This window comes from Martes martes, assembly GCF_963455335.1.
Source record: "Martes martes genome assembly, chromosome: 17".
In the NCBI taxonomy this organism is placed as follows: Eukaryota; Metazoa; Chordata; class Mammalia; order Carnivora; family Mustelidae; genus Martes; species Martes martes.
In genome coordinates, this window is record NC_137905.1 from 12,515,220 (window position 1) to 12,528,515 (window position 13,296).

The 13,296-nt window shown below is 48.2% G+C and overlaps 1 protein-coding gene across 1 annotated transcript in view; it reads left to right on the plus strand.

Moving 5' to 3' along the window:
• The first annotated feature begins 745 nt into the window (after nucleotides 1-745).
• Nucleotides 746-13,296, plus strand: part of FA2H (fatty acid 2-hydroxylase) — a 48,170-nt gene continuing 35,619 nt past the window's right edge. Inside the window, exon 1 of the mRNA XM_080829547.1 lies at nucleotides 746-1,084. Within this exon, the coding sequence (XP_080685673.1) occupies nucleotides 839-1,084 (246 nt within the window). The 5' untranslated portion in view covers nucleotides 746-838. The remainder of the gene's footprint in view (nucleotides 1,085-13,296) is intronic.

Here is a 13,296-nt window from a genome sequence, read left to right on the forward strand (position 1 = left end):
GAGCCTGCTTCGGTTTTTCTCTCACTCCTCCTCCCTCTGCCCCTCCCCTGCTCGCGCCCTCTCTCTCTGTCAAAACAAACAAACAAAACCCAAACAACTTTATTATATATTGTGATAACTATCATACTGTTATTGTGATAAAATATAATGTCTCTAAAATTTACCATTTTAACCACTTTTAAGTGTACAGTGGCCTTAAGTACATTCGCGGCTGTTGTGTAACGATAGGATTTTTTAAATATCACATTAAAATATTATAGATTGTGATTATGGAGTTTGGGGACGCCCGATCCCAGAGTCTCACTCACCTTACTATCTTCTTCGCCCTGCCTCCCCCACTCCTCGCCCCATCCTGGAGCCTGAGAATCGAAAACTGCCAAGTTTCTCCCAACCGGCAGCGGCAAGAGTTATTCCAAAAGCGATCAGGCCACCAAGGATGTCCGTCCATGCAGCCACTCGCGACAGGAAGGGTTGCTCCGCCTGCCTCTGCCCGTCCCCTTCGCTCTCCTCTTGCGACGGGACACACCTGGCGGGCGCGCCCTCTACCTGCCTCGGGCCACCTGGCTGGCCGCCCGCAGCGGGTGGCCCGCCCAGTTCGGGTCGCCCGGGCTTCCCCTCTGCCAATGAGGAAGAGGGAGCCTCCGTGCTCGGGCAGCGTCCGGCCGAGCGGCCAATGGGAGCGCGGCATGCAAATGAGCAGGTGCGGTGGCGGACGGCCCGTCAAGACGGTCCGGGCTCCGGGGATGTTAGAGGAGAGCTGGGCTGCCGCCGAGCAGAAGTCCGGGCTTCCAGCTGCGAGCTCCGGTCTCTCGCCGTGGCCCCCGCTCCGCCCTCCGTCATGTACTTCTCACCCGCCGAGGTCCAGCGGCGCCTGGCGGTCGGCGCCTGCTGGGTCCGCTGCGGGTCCCGCCTCTACGACCTCACTGACTTCGTGCGGCACCACCCGGGGGGCGAGCAGCTGCTGCGGGCGCGGGCTGGCCAGGATATTAGCGCCGACCTGGACGGGCCGCCGCACCGACACTCGGCCAACGCGCGCCGCTGGCTGGAGCAGTACTACGTGGGCGAGCTGAAAGAAGACCCTCAGGTACATCCCGGGCCCGGGGTCTCACCCTCCCCCTTGCTCCCCTTCTTCCCTTCCCCAGTCTCCGCGCACTGGCAAGCCCAGTCCACCTGCCCTCTAGGAGGACCCAAGGTGACAGCCTCCGCCCTCAACTTCGCCTCCCCCTTCTCTCCAGGTAACAGGTCACTACCCGCCCCCCTCACCAGGACTTGTCCTTCCTCTCCAGCCTTGCTCCTGACCTGACCCTCTTCCACCTGCTACTTCTGCCACCACCTCCCAAGTTACTCCCTACCTTCCTAGTTGTTCCTTGTGCAGCCTCTGCCATCTGACAATTTGGGTCACCTTTTACCAGCCCCTCACACTCCCAAGCCTTCCTTCCTGTTCCCTCATCAGCCTCTCCCTCTTTGCATCTGTTCTTCATTTCTGTTGAATAATAGCTTCCAGCCCCAGCTGCCCTCCCCTCCCAATCTCACCCTCCTGCTGCATCCAGTAGTCACAGATCAGTTATCCTTCTCAGCCAGTTTGGATTTCCTGGTTGCACTAGGGCTTCCCTTGGGTAGGTGGAGAGGTTGGGGCAGTGTCCTGGGTGGACTCTGTCCTCCCATCCCTCAGACCTCCCTTTATTTCTTGTCTTGTATGCTGGCATGGGTGTCCAAAAGGGCGAAATGACAGGGGTAAGCTAGTGTTTGGGCGGGGGTGGGGGGGGGTGGGCACCGGGATTAGCACTGTGAACCGCTTGCTACCGTGCAGGACACCTTGTGATGCTATTTAGGCCTCCAGCTGATCCTCGGGTAGGTTTTTTTTAATCTCCATTTTAGGGTGTGGAAACTGAGGCTCAGGGAGGCTCTGTAATTTGTCCAAGGTTAAAGAACTAGTTAGTGGGAAAGCCAAATGTACCCAACTCCAAAATCAATGCTGTCTCATCCCAAGGATCTTGGGATATGGGGGATTGCTCCACCCACAGGGCCCCAGGTAGGCTGAGCTAGGGACAAACTGACTCCAGGTGTGGCTATAGGACTGGTGACCATGGGACCATCATGCTTGGGCATTAAGCCAAGAGTTGTTCCTTGCTTCTACCTCTTGTTTTCAGAGTGGTCCCAGCAAGTGCTTTTAGATCTTTGGATAAAAGGACGTGTCTCTCACTGCTCCTGGTGGCTCCACATGGCACTGTCTAGTCTAATGTGTAAATCATTTATTCACTCACTCATTGGTCCTTGGGATAATTGTCAGCATTGAGCTAGGCACTGAGGAGGTGCCAATGGATGGAACCAATACAGTCTTATCGGAGCTAACAGGCTAATCAGGGAACATACTAATGGCACAATAATTATTTCATTATCTGGTACCATCAGAATGTGGATTTGGAGGTGAGGAGTTCAAGGAGAGCTTTCTTGAGAAAGTGACATTTGCACTGAGAGTTAATTGATGGTTTGGGTGTTCGCCTGGTCAAGTGTGGTGGGATGAGCATTCCAGACAGAGGGAACAGCATGTGTGAAGAAGGCCCTGAAGGGTAAGGACTTGGCACAGTCAAGGGACAAATAAAACCAGTGTGGCTAGAGGCTGGTGGGCAAGGAGAGAGAAGGGGGAGGAAGCCAGAGATCAGCGGGGGCTACGTACGTCATGCTGGGCTACGTACGTCATGCTGGGCCTCCTAGGCTGCGGGCAGGATTTGGGACCTGATTCTGAGAACGACAGGAAACCAGGGAATGGATTCAATCAAGCAGGGGTGTGGTGTGGTCAGATTTGCATCTTTTGGAAGAACACCCTGGCTCCAGGGCCAAGAAGGAACAGAGGGAGCCCAAGGGGGTGTGAGGAGACCAGGCAGGAGACTACCGCGTAAGCCAAGGGGAGATGGGGTTGAATTTGGGAGATTTCATAGGTAAAATGCCAGGGCTCAGCATTCTGCAGCGGCAGCCCATCTGAATCCTGGCAGCTGGTGTTTGGCGTCAGGTCATGCTGAAGGGGCAGAGAGGTTTAGCTGTAGATACAACTCAAGCTGAGTGCAGGAAACGAGAGGCTGGAATCGAACTACAGAGTTCGAGATTTGTGATGCCTCATGGGAGCCATCCTACACTGCAACTGTGTCCTATAAACAGGGGCCTTAGGGTGAGGCTTCTCTTCCCAGAAAGCAAGGATCACCCCAGGCCAGCAGCCCTCAATGGCTCTACCTCCCAGCTCTGCTAACCAACCCAACACTGGTTTGCTTTTGCTTCGTTCCGCTTTGCTTTGCCTTACCTGACCCTCAGGGAGGACTCAGAGAATATGGAGACCGAATTTGCTTCCTACCCCTGCACTCACCTGTTAGCCAGAGTCCCAATGTGGCCATGTTGCAGGCATCCTTATATCTGAGCCCCAATCTGAGAATGTGGGGAAAAAAACTAAAAACTGACAACATGCTTATAGACCCAAGGCTCAAACGTGACCATCAGCCATACTTACCCAACACTCCAGCTGCCTGTCAGCTTCTGTCTACGGATTTCTCTTCTGGAAACCAGTATAGTGTTGTCTTTAAACTGAGGGAGAAGGTGGTCGGAGAAGTCTGGAATGGAGTATCCTGTACGGAGAGAAGCTCTCTTCTTATGGCCCAAATGGAGACATGTCTGTCCTCCTTTCTGGCTCAGCCCTTCAAGCAACCTTCGTGTTGCTTTCTTCCCTCCCTTCTCTCCTCCTGCTAGACCAGAGATGCTGACATGCGGGGAGCTTTGAGCCCAGCTCCTGTAATGGGAGGACCAGGAGGGGAGATGGGAAAGGGGAAGGTCATTAACAAGCTCCTTTTGTTTGGAGTTCATTTCTTTTTTCTTTTTTTTTTTAAAGATTTTTTTTTTATTTATTTGAGAGAGAGAGCCTAAGCAGGGCCAGGAAGGGAAGAGCGAGAAGCAGGCTCCCCGCTGAGCAGGGAGCCCAATGAAGGGCACATTCCCAGGACCCTGGGATCACGACCTGAGCAGAAGGCAGACGCTTCACTGACTGAGCCACCCAGGCACCCCTGAAGTTCATTTCTGGGTGGTCCTCCGTCTAGCAGTCCTTCTTCCCCAGTGTAGTCCTTGGAGGGGAGCGTCCTGGAGCTCCACTATGAAATTTCCAGGAAGAAGGTCTGGTCCCTTTGGTTTCCCCTGTTCTCCATTTTGCCACACCTCCTCATACACCCGTAGGTACTCTAACACACATTCACACTCACACAAAGACATACGTACACACACACATACACACACAAAACAAGTCAAACTTGTTTGAGCCCACATGTTGTCAGGATGAAACAAGGACTGCTGTGGCCATGGTCTTGCACTTGAGGAAGTCGAGCTGCCCACCTAGAGCGAGTGAGAGGGCTATGGCTGAGCAGAGAAATCAAGCCCTCTTCTCATCCTGACCCTCAGAGGTTGGGGGGGAGGGGTCAACCTTCTCCCTGCAGCTCAGATCTTCTGGCTGTAGCTCAGGTAGTTAGTGGGGCGTGAGGTCCGTTTATCGAGCTGCAACCAGCATTTATTTATTTATTTTAAGATTTTATTTATCTAATTTATTTTATTTTTTAAAAGGTTTTATTTATTTATTTGACAGAGAGAGACACAGTGAGAGAGGGAACACAAGCAGGGGGAGTGGGAGAGGGAGGAGGAGGCTTCCTGCTGGGCAGGGAGCCCGACGAGGGGCTCGATCCCAGGACCCAGGGATCACGACCTGAGCTGAAGGCAGACACTTAATGACTGAGTCACTAGGCGCCCTTTTATTTATCTATTTTAGTGAGAGAGAAAGAGGGAGAGAGAAAGAGAGCATGCAAGCAGGGGGAGGGGCAGAGGGAGAGAATCCCAAGCAGACTCCCCACTGAGCACAGAGCCCAACATGGGGAGCCACCTCACAGCCCCAAGATCACAACCTGGGCTCACACCAGGAGTTAGATGCACAACCGAGCCCAGCAGGTGCCCCTGAGCTGCAGTCGGGATTTAAAAGAAATAATTAGGAAAGGAAAGCGCTTTGGGTTCAAATCTCCTCCCCAAGGTCATAGATACTGTGTTTCCCAGACTTGGGGCATCCATGAATCACTGCCAAGTGTTTTTTTTCCTAAATTGGTATACCACTTGAACTATTATACTTAATATTTTTCTTTAGGTAGACTCACTTTCTATTTTCCCACTTATACTCACCCTGGGCAATAATACCAGTGACATCACAAGTTTTACATGCACTTGAAAACAGAGAGCTATTCAGATAAGAAATGCTTATCCCTTATATCTCCTAAAATCATCCTAGGTCCCATCAGTGGAGTAAATATCATACTCTGGAAAACATAGAAATCGGAGCTTCTTAATCTCGGTGTTCTGCGGATCATTTTCTGGGATTGGTGAATGGGATTGTGCATTTTTCTAGTGAGAGAGTGACAGCTTTTATCATAGTCCAACCAGAATCCTCCCCTCACTCCAAACCTGCCGCCAAGAGGCTAATAACTGTGAAAGGGTGGCTTGTACTCCCCCCCCCCACACACACACACACATACATGTGTGGACTTTAGGAGGTCCACATGCCTATGGATAGAAGCCCTCTGTTCCAGAAGACCCCAGAGGAAGGCAAACCTCAACTCCCCAGCCAGTGCTGTTGGCGTAATTGATGTCCAAATGACTCTGGGTGCTGGGTCCTTATCCCACAGGGTGCGTCCTTCTCCGGCTGAGAAGTCAGCAGTATCTGCCATGGGTGTTTCTGCCAGCCTTGGGGAGTCTGGCCACGCAGAGCCTCAGGGCTTGAGTAATCCAGTGGCATAGGACTGCTAAGTGCAGGAAGACTCAGAGTGCCCACCCCACCACTCAGACTCCCCTGGCCAGGGTCACCGGGACCTTTGCCTCGCCAAACCGTGTCACCAGTTCACACCTTACCTCACCTGGTCTGGAAGCAACTCTTGATGCAGTCACCATTCCTTTTCCTTGATACACTTTCTTCACTTGGCTTCTGGAGACCACATCCTTTAGTTCTCCACCTGCTTGAGTTTTCTGTGGCTGCTCTAACAGATCGCCCGGAACTCAGTGACTTCAAGCAACACAGAAGTATTCTGTTATGGTTCCAGAATTCAGAAGTCAGAAATGAGTCAGCAGGACAGCCTTCCTTCTGAAGTTTCTAAGGAAGAATCCATTTTCTTGCCTTTTCCAGCTTTTATTTGTTTGTTTGTTTAATTCACTTTAAACAGTGGTTTTTACTTATTTCTTAAGGAGGCTCCACACCCAGCATGGAGCCCAGCACAGCGCTCGAACTCACAATGCTGAGCTCAAGAGTTGGATGCCTAACCGACCGAGCCACCCAGACACCCTCTTTTCCAGCTGTTAGAAACTGCTGGTATACTTGGCTTCTCCAGCCAGGAGTTGCATTTCTCCAACCTTTGCTCTCACGTCTCTTCTTCTCTGACTCCCCTGCCTTCACACTTCACTTCTGAGATCCCTTGCGATCACACTAAGGCCACCGGGATCATCCAGGATCATCTCCCCATCTCAAGGTCCCAAACTTAATCACATCGGCAAAGTCCCTCTTGCCACGTAGGATAACATATTCCCAGGTCCCATGTGTGGACATAGACTGGAGGGGCAGGTGGGTGCATTGTTGCACCTACCTCACCACCTGGAGCCCTGGTGATTCGTTCTCAGCCTTCTTCGCTAGTTGCTCGTGCTCCTCATCTCACAGAGAAGTTTGCAGAGGCTAAATGGAACCATATAACGTGTGCTCTGCTGGATAGCTGCTTCCATTCAATACTCTGTCTAGGAGATTATCTGTGTTTTCCTTACTTTTTTTAAATAAAGGTTTTATTTCTTTATTTGAGAGAGAGCAGGAGTGGGAAGGGGAAGGAGCAAGAAGCAGGCTCCCCGCTGAGCAGGGAGCTCGACCTGGGGCTCTATCCCAGGACCCCGAGATCATGACCTAAGCTGAAGGCAGACCCTTAACTGACCCACCCAGGTGCCCCTTCCTTACTCTTGATGGCAACTGTCTGCACTGTCTTCTTTGTCCTCAAGAAGCCATAGTCTGTAGAAAGGAAAAAATGGAGAATAACTGGAAGACAGAGTGGCTGGCTTGGCACGGACCATGCTCTAATCCTCACGAGCATCCTTAGTCGGATTCCTTCCGGGATTTCTCCCCGCTGCTGCCCCACTCTGGCCAGTGCCCCCCTAAGCTCATTCTTTTTTTGTTTTTAAAGATTTTATTTATTTATTTGACAGACAGAGATCACAAGTAGGCAGAGAGGCAGGCAGAGAGAGAGGAAGAAGCAGGCTCCCCGCTGAGCAGAGAGCCTGATGCGGGGCTCCATCCCAGGACTCTGGGATCACGACCTGAGCCAAAGGCAGAGGCTTTAACCCACTGAGCTACCCAGGCGCCCCCCCTCCAAGCTCGTTCTTGTAACAGTCTCCCAGGCAGATCTCTCCCGCACTCCAGTGCCTGCGACCTTTCCTAAAGGGACTTTTGTCCTGTCACAGCAGTAGTCCCAAACTCTTAGGGCCTGCCCACGGCCACACCCTTTCGGTCCGGGTCCAGTGCCTGCTTCTTACACAGAGCTTCCCGCCCTTTGCCTGCACCTGCGTTACAGAGTTCATAACGTTCTTCCTTATTTACTGTGTTTTTCGCTCTGTGTCCAATCTTGTTGGCTAAACCATAAACTCTCTGAACACTGGAACTGTCTGATTCATCTGGGTTCCTCTAGGACACACTAGCACGCCAGTGTATGCCAACAGGAACGAATCAATGTTTGAGTCAGTGAATGGGTGAGCTGCTTGGAAAACTGAAACCTACAAATAATGGAAAAGGAAAGTGGTCATCTTAGCGCACACAAGATACTTCAAGAGTTACAAAGTTAAAAAAAAAAATCTTTTTCCAGTTCCTCTTTGTTGGCTGAAAGGGCTGGGAGTTGGGTGGAAAGGATGGAGAGCTATCCAGAGACACACTCATTTCTGCCTTTGTCCCCAGTTATTCTCAGCCAGAGAGCTGGCCAGTGTCTTCCAGACCAGCTACTGCCATTCACGCATGCCCATGAGTCCCCTGCGGGGGTGGGCATGAAGTCAGTTATGGAAAATGCCCGTCGAGAGCCCTTATTGCTCTCAGGGCTGTGGCCAGTCCCATGCGGCTTTAAGTGCCTGTATGACATGCACAGGCAGGACCCGGGATGCCTGGATTTCCAGTTCTGTTTGCGTCTTTTCATGCAAATTTCTCTAAAGCATATGGCCTCGGGACTGCGGTTCTCCATCTTCTCTAATCACCGCTCATCTAGGTTGATATGATATTTAAACTTCATACTCCAGATTTTTAAAAAGATTTTATTTATTTATTTGACAGACAGAGATCACAAGTAGGCAGAGAGGGAGGCAGAGAGAGAGGAGGAAGCAGGCTCCCTGCCGAGCAGGGCTCGATCTCAGGACCCTGGGATCATGACCCGAGCCGAAGGCAGAGGCTTTAACCCACTGAGCCACCCAGGCACCCAATACTCAAGATTTTTTGTTGTGAGGCACAGTTCGCCAAATATTTTGTTTTCCTGCCTTGATAGTATATTGCAAGGTATTTAAGTAGTGGTACCAGATAAGCAAATTTGGGGAACTGTGATGCATATAAATATGTCGTCAAGTCCTGTCATGGAAAACTAACAGCCAGAAATTCTGTCGATACAAGAATGCGTGACTACGCAGGTCAACCTTGCGATCTACAATAGACTTGGTTGATAATTATCTACGTGAAGTAGTCCTAATTTCTCCTTTAAAGGGAATAGAATTTAAAAGTTAGTCTAGTTCTCTATATTCTCCTGTGCCCCTAGAACCTTCCCAACAGTGCTTAGCTCAGATTTCCCACTGGAAAGTGGATCTCTAGTAATAGTTTTAGTTTTATAAGTTCCAAATGTCTGTGGTCCATAATAACCCACTTAGTCGCTAAGCTCTAGTCTTTTTTTTTTTTTTTAAGATTTTATTTATTTATCTGACAGAGCATACTTGTGCCTAAGCAGGCAGAGTGCCTGACATGGGGCTCGATCCCAAGACGATGGGGTCATGACCTGAGCCGAGGGCAGACGTTTAACTGAGTCACCCAGGTGCCCCTAGTCCTTAGTCTTCTATAATAACAAAAGTCTATGAACCGGGCCTCATTTATCCACAGAGACGAAAGACAGACCTCAAAAATTTTTAAGTCAATTCAAGGCCCACACTGTGAGTCTGGCTGCCATGGAAGAATAAAGGACATCTGCACTGGGGCGCCTGGAGACGGCTTCTGTGACCCTATATACCACTCCCCCCAAGCCAGGGACAAGGCTAGAGTAGCCTGCCTTAGTGGTCGTTTTCTCTTATGCAGGGAAGACCCGTTGGTCTGCGAAGTGTAATGGCTTTTGCACGTTGCAAATAGGGTGCCGTAAAAAATTCGGCTTTTCCTTGGACCTAAATAGGAAGGTCCTTGACTCCTAGGAAAAAAGGTCACTTGAAATGAATCTACTTTAAATGAAGACTATATCTCATAGAAAATGGGATAGGGTTTGGGAGACGGGAACTGATTATCTTTAAAAATGGAAATGAAGGGGTGCCTGCCTGGCTCAATTGGTAGAACATGAGACTCTTGATCTCAGGGTCATGACTTTGAGCCTCATGTTGTGCATAGAGATTACTTTAAAAAAAAATTAAAACAAAAATGAAACTGAAAAATTTTTTTCATTTATTTTAACCTGACAACCAAATTAAGATTGCACTTGCAGGGCGCCTGGGTGGCTCAGTGGGTTAGGCCGCTGCCTTCAGCTCAGGTCATGATCTCAGAGTCCTGGGATCGAGTCCCCCATCGGGCTCTCTGCTCGGCAGGGAGCCTGCTTCCCTCTCTCTCTCTCTGCCTCTGCCTGCCTCTGTCTACTGGGATCTCTCTCTGTCAAATAAATAATAAATAAAATCTTTAAAAAAAAAAAAGATTGCACTTGCATACAGGTTTTTAGATTGAACAAATAAATCAAGTCATGTGGGTTTTGTGCACATGAGCAGTTTTTCTGGCAAAAGTGTATGAAAGCACAATGTGGCGTTCCAAACTTCACATTGGCTTTTCACACATAAAAGTCTTTTTGCAAGAGTATTTAAGAGCTAGGGATCTCTCTTGATCCTTTGATAGACAGGTCATTCATTCTCTTTTGAAGAGCCTCATCCTTTGCTGGTCACCTGTGTTTCAGTGTTAAACAGCCTAACTTTGTCAGATCCTTATTTTGTAGTCGAATTGTGAGTAAAACGGTTTTCTTTCCGCTTCATTGACTTCATGAAATTTTTGTATTTTGGCATTGATTTTCAATTTCACTTTGTTGTGGGTTTGCATTTTGTTACATTGTATGTTGTTGGATGACAGCAACCCCAACCATCACTTTTCCGAGTAGACTATGGGGATCTGGGAGGAGGCAGGGGTCAATGTTTAAGCATGGACTAAACTCGTAAACGGTCAGTTGGCTTGTGGATAGTTGCACGTTAAGGTGATTTTTGGTGACCTTTGCAACTTGAATCTCCAGGGACTCAGAGAAAGAACACTTGGATAATAATGATCCTTCTAGAACTAATAGTTTGGTCAGTTCTCCCATCTCATAGATGAGAAACGTATAGTTCTAAGAGATCCTGGAATGTGGTGGGTCTCAAGGTGCCTGGTATTTCCATTGCACATACATAGGGACAAACCTTGAGCATGTGGTTAAACCAAGGGGGATCTTTTTCTTATTGATTTATAATCACTCTTTATATGTAAAGGATATTAGACCATTTTCTATCATATTTATTACTATTTGTCCTTTAGTTTTCATTTGTCTTTTGACTCCTTTATTGTTTTTTCTCCATTTAAACCTTTAAAATATCTATATTGTAAAACATACTGTTTTACCATTCTTAGAAAGACCACCACTACTTGAAGATTTTATACATAAAATATATTGTAGGGATGCCTGGGTTGTTTAGTCAGTTAAGCATCTGTCTTCAGCTCAGGTCATGATCCTAGGGTCCTGGGTTTGAGCCCCGCATTGCGTTTGCTTCCGGCTTAGCAGGAAGCCTTCTTGTCCCTCTCTCTATACCTGCCACTCCCCCTCCCCCGCTTGTGCTCTCGCTCTCTCTCTCTCTCTCCCTCTCTCTGTGTCAAATAAATAAAATCTTTCAAAATATATTTTAGTATCAGGGAGCCTGGGTGGCTCAGTCGGTTAAGCCTCTGACTCTTCGTTTTGGCTCAGGTCATGATCTCAGGGTCGTAGGACTGAGCTTCATGTCAGGCTCTGTGCTCAGCAGGGAGTCTGCTTGAGTTTCTCTCTTTCTCTCCCTCCCCTTCCGCTCCTCTCTTTGCTCACAGGTATTTGCACACATGTTTTCTCTCTCTCTAAAATACATAAAATCTTAAATATGTTTGTATCTTGCTAATAATGTTATGCTTAATGTTTTTGTTATTGTTTGTTTTTTCTTGAATTTATTATCTACCTGAAATTTTTTTTGGTATAAGGAACAAAATAGAGATTATTTCAGGTTTATATTTTTCCGAATGACCAACTGGTTATCCCAGTAGATTTATGGAATAATCACTTTTCCCACTGGTTTAAAAAACACCTTTATCATACATCAACCATTCAAAGATATGGTTTGGTCCATTTGGGGCTTTATTCTGTACCATGGAAACCACTAATTTTTTATTAGGTTTCAGCCTTTAGTTTTTTTTGTTTTGGGTTTTTTTCTCTCTCTCTCTGTCTTCCTTCTGTTCCATTCCAGCCAGGATTCTGTCCCCACCTTCTCCACTAGAGAAAGCAAAGGGCAGGACAGGGACTGAGCATCACTTCTGGGCCATGTTGCTGGCCTTGGGGAAACAGTCTGACTTTCATAGCTGGGGCTGTCTAGCATGCCCTGGACACTGAGGTCATGTGGCCAAAGCAGGGAGGAAGCAGCTCAAGGAAGCCCACGCAGGCGACAGGCCCTAGTCACCAAGACTGGAAGGGAAGGGGGCATCCAAAGTGGGTGTCCAAGTGGTCATGGAATGGTAATGATTTCAGCAGGGAATGCAGGGGTGGGGAGGGGTATGGAGAGAGTGCATGGAGGCGGGCTTGTGGCTAGAATTCTGGACATGGGTGGTCCTTTGCGCCCTCCTGGTATTGTGTCCACCCACAGCCTGTGGTTAGAGGCTAGAAGAACAGTGAGATAGTCACGTTTACTAGCAGGGAACCTAGTGTCCTTCTTGCAAAGTGCTGTAAATCTCATACTTCTTGGCCCTCTGGCCGAGGGAACTGGGTGCTTATCGCCCCACCTTCCTTCATCAGAATCAAAAGATGAGCTCCTTGAAAATAGATTCCTGGTCTTCCTGGGATGATGGAAATGTTCTATATCTAGATTTGGACATTGGCTACAAGGAAGCATATGACTGTCAAAACTTATCAAACTATACACTTAAGATTGGTAATCTTTGGGTCGTCTGGGTAGCTCACTCAGTTAGGCATCTGCCTTTGGCTCAAGTCATGATCCCAGGGTCCTGGGATCGAGTCCCGGCGTCCAGCTCCCTGATCAGCCAGGAGTCAGCTTGTTCCTCTCCCTTTCCCCCTCCTCGGCCTATGCTCTCTCACTCGTGCTCTCTCGCAAATGAATAAATAAAATCTTTAAAAAAAAAAAAAAAAGATAGGTCATCTTTACTACATGAAAAAATTAGACCAAAATTTTTTAAAGGGAGGCAAATAAATTTCACACTTATTTAGTAATTGTGCCTTTGGATATGCCTCATGATTACAAGGGTTAGGTGTTAATATATGCAAACTTTTAAAGATTGTTTTTAAAAAGAACCCGTAGGATGTGAATAAATGGTAGGACTTAGGTAGTGAGGTTCTTTCAGCTTGACTGCAGTTTAAAATTTTTCAATAATAAAACACTGGGGAAGAACTAAGTAGTCACATTACAGGCATTCCAGAGAAATGTATGTTCTTAAATCAGTGGAAAAATAAAGCAACAACACTTGAACTGTTACGTGCAACAAAGCATCACATTTCTAGTAATATTGTGCTACTTTCCTAGAGCAGTCATAACAAAGTACCCCAAAGGAGGTGGCTTAAAATGAGAGAAATGTTTCATCTCAGTCCCAGAGACTGGAAGTCTGAAATTGGGGTATGAGCAGAGTTGGTTCCTACCTGAGGCTCTGACGGAGAATCTGTTTGCCTCTTTCCTGGTTTCTTGGCTTACAGGTACCTCTCTTCAATCTCTGCCTCCATCCGCACAAATGCACTTTTCCCTGTATCTCTGCATCTCCAAATTTCCCCCTCTCTTTTGAGG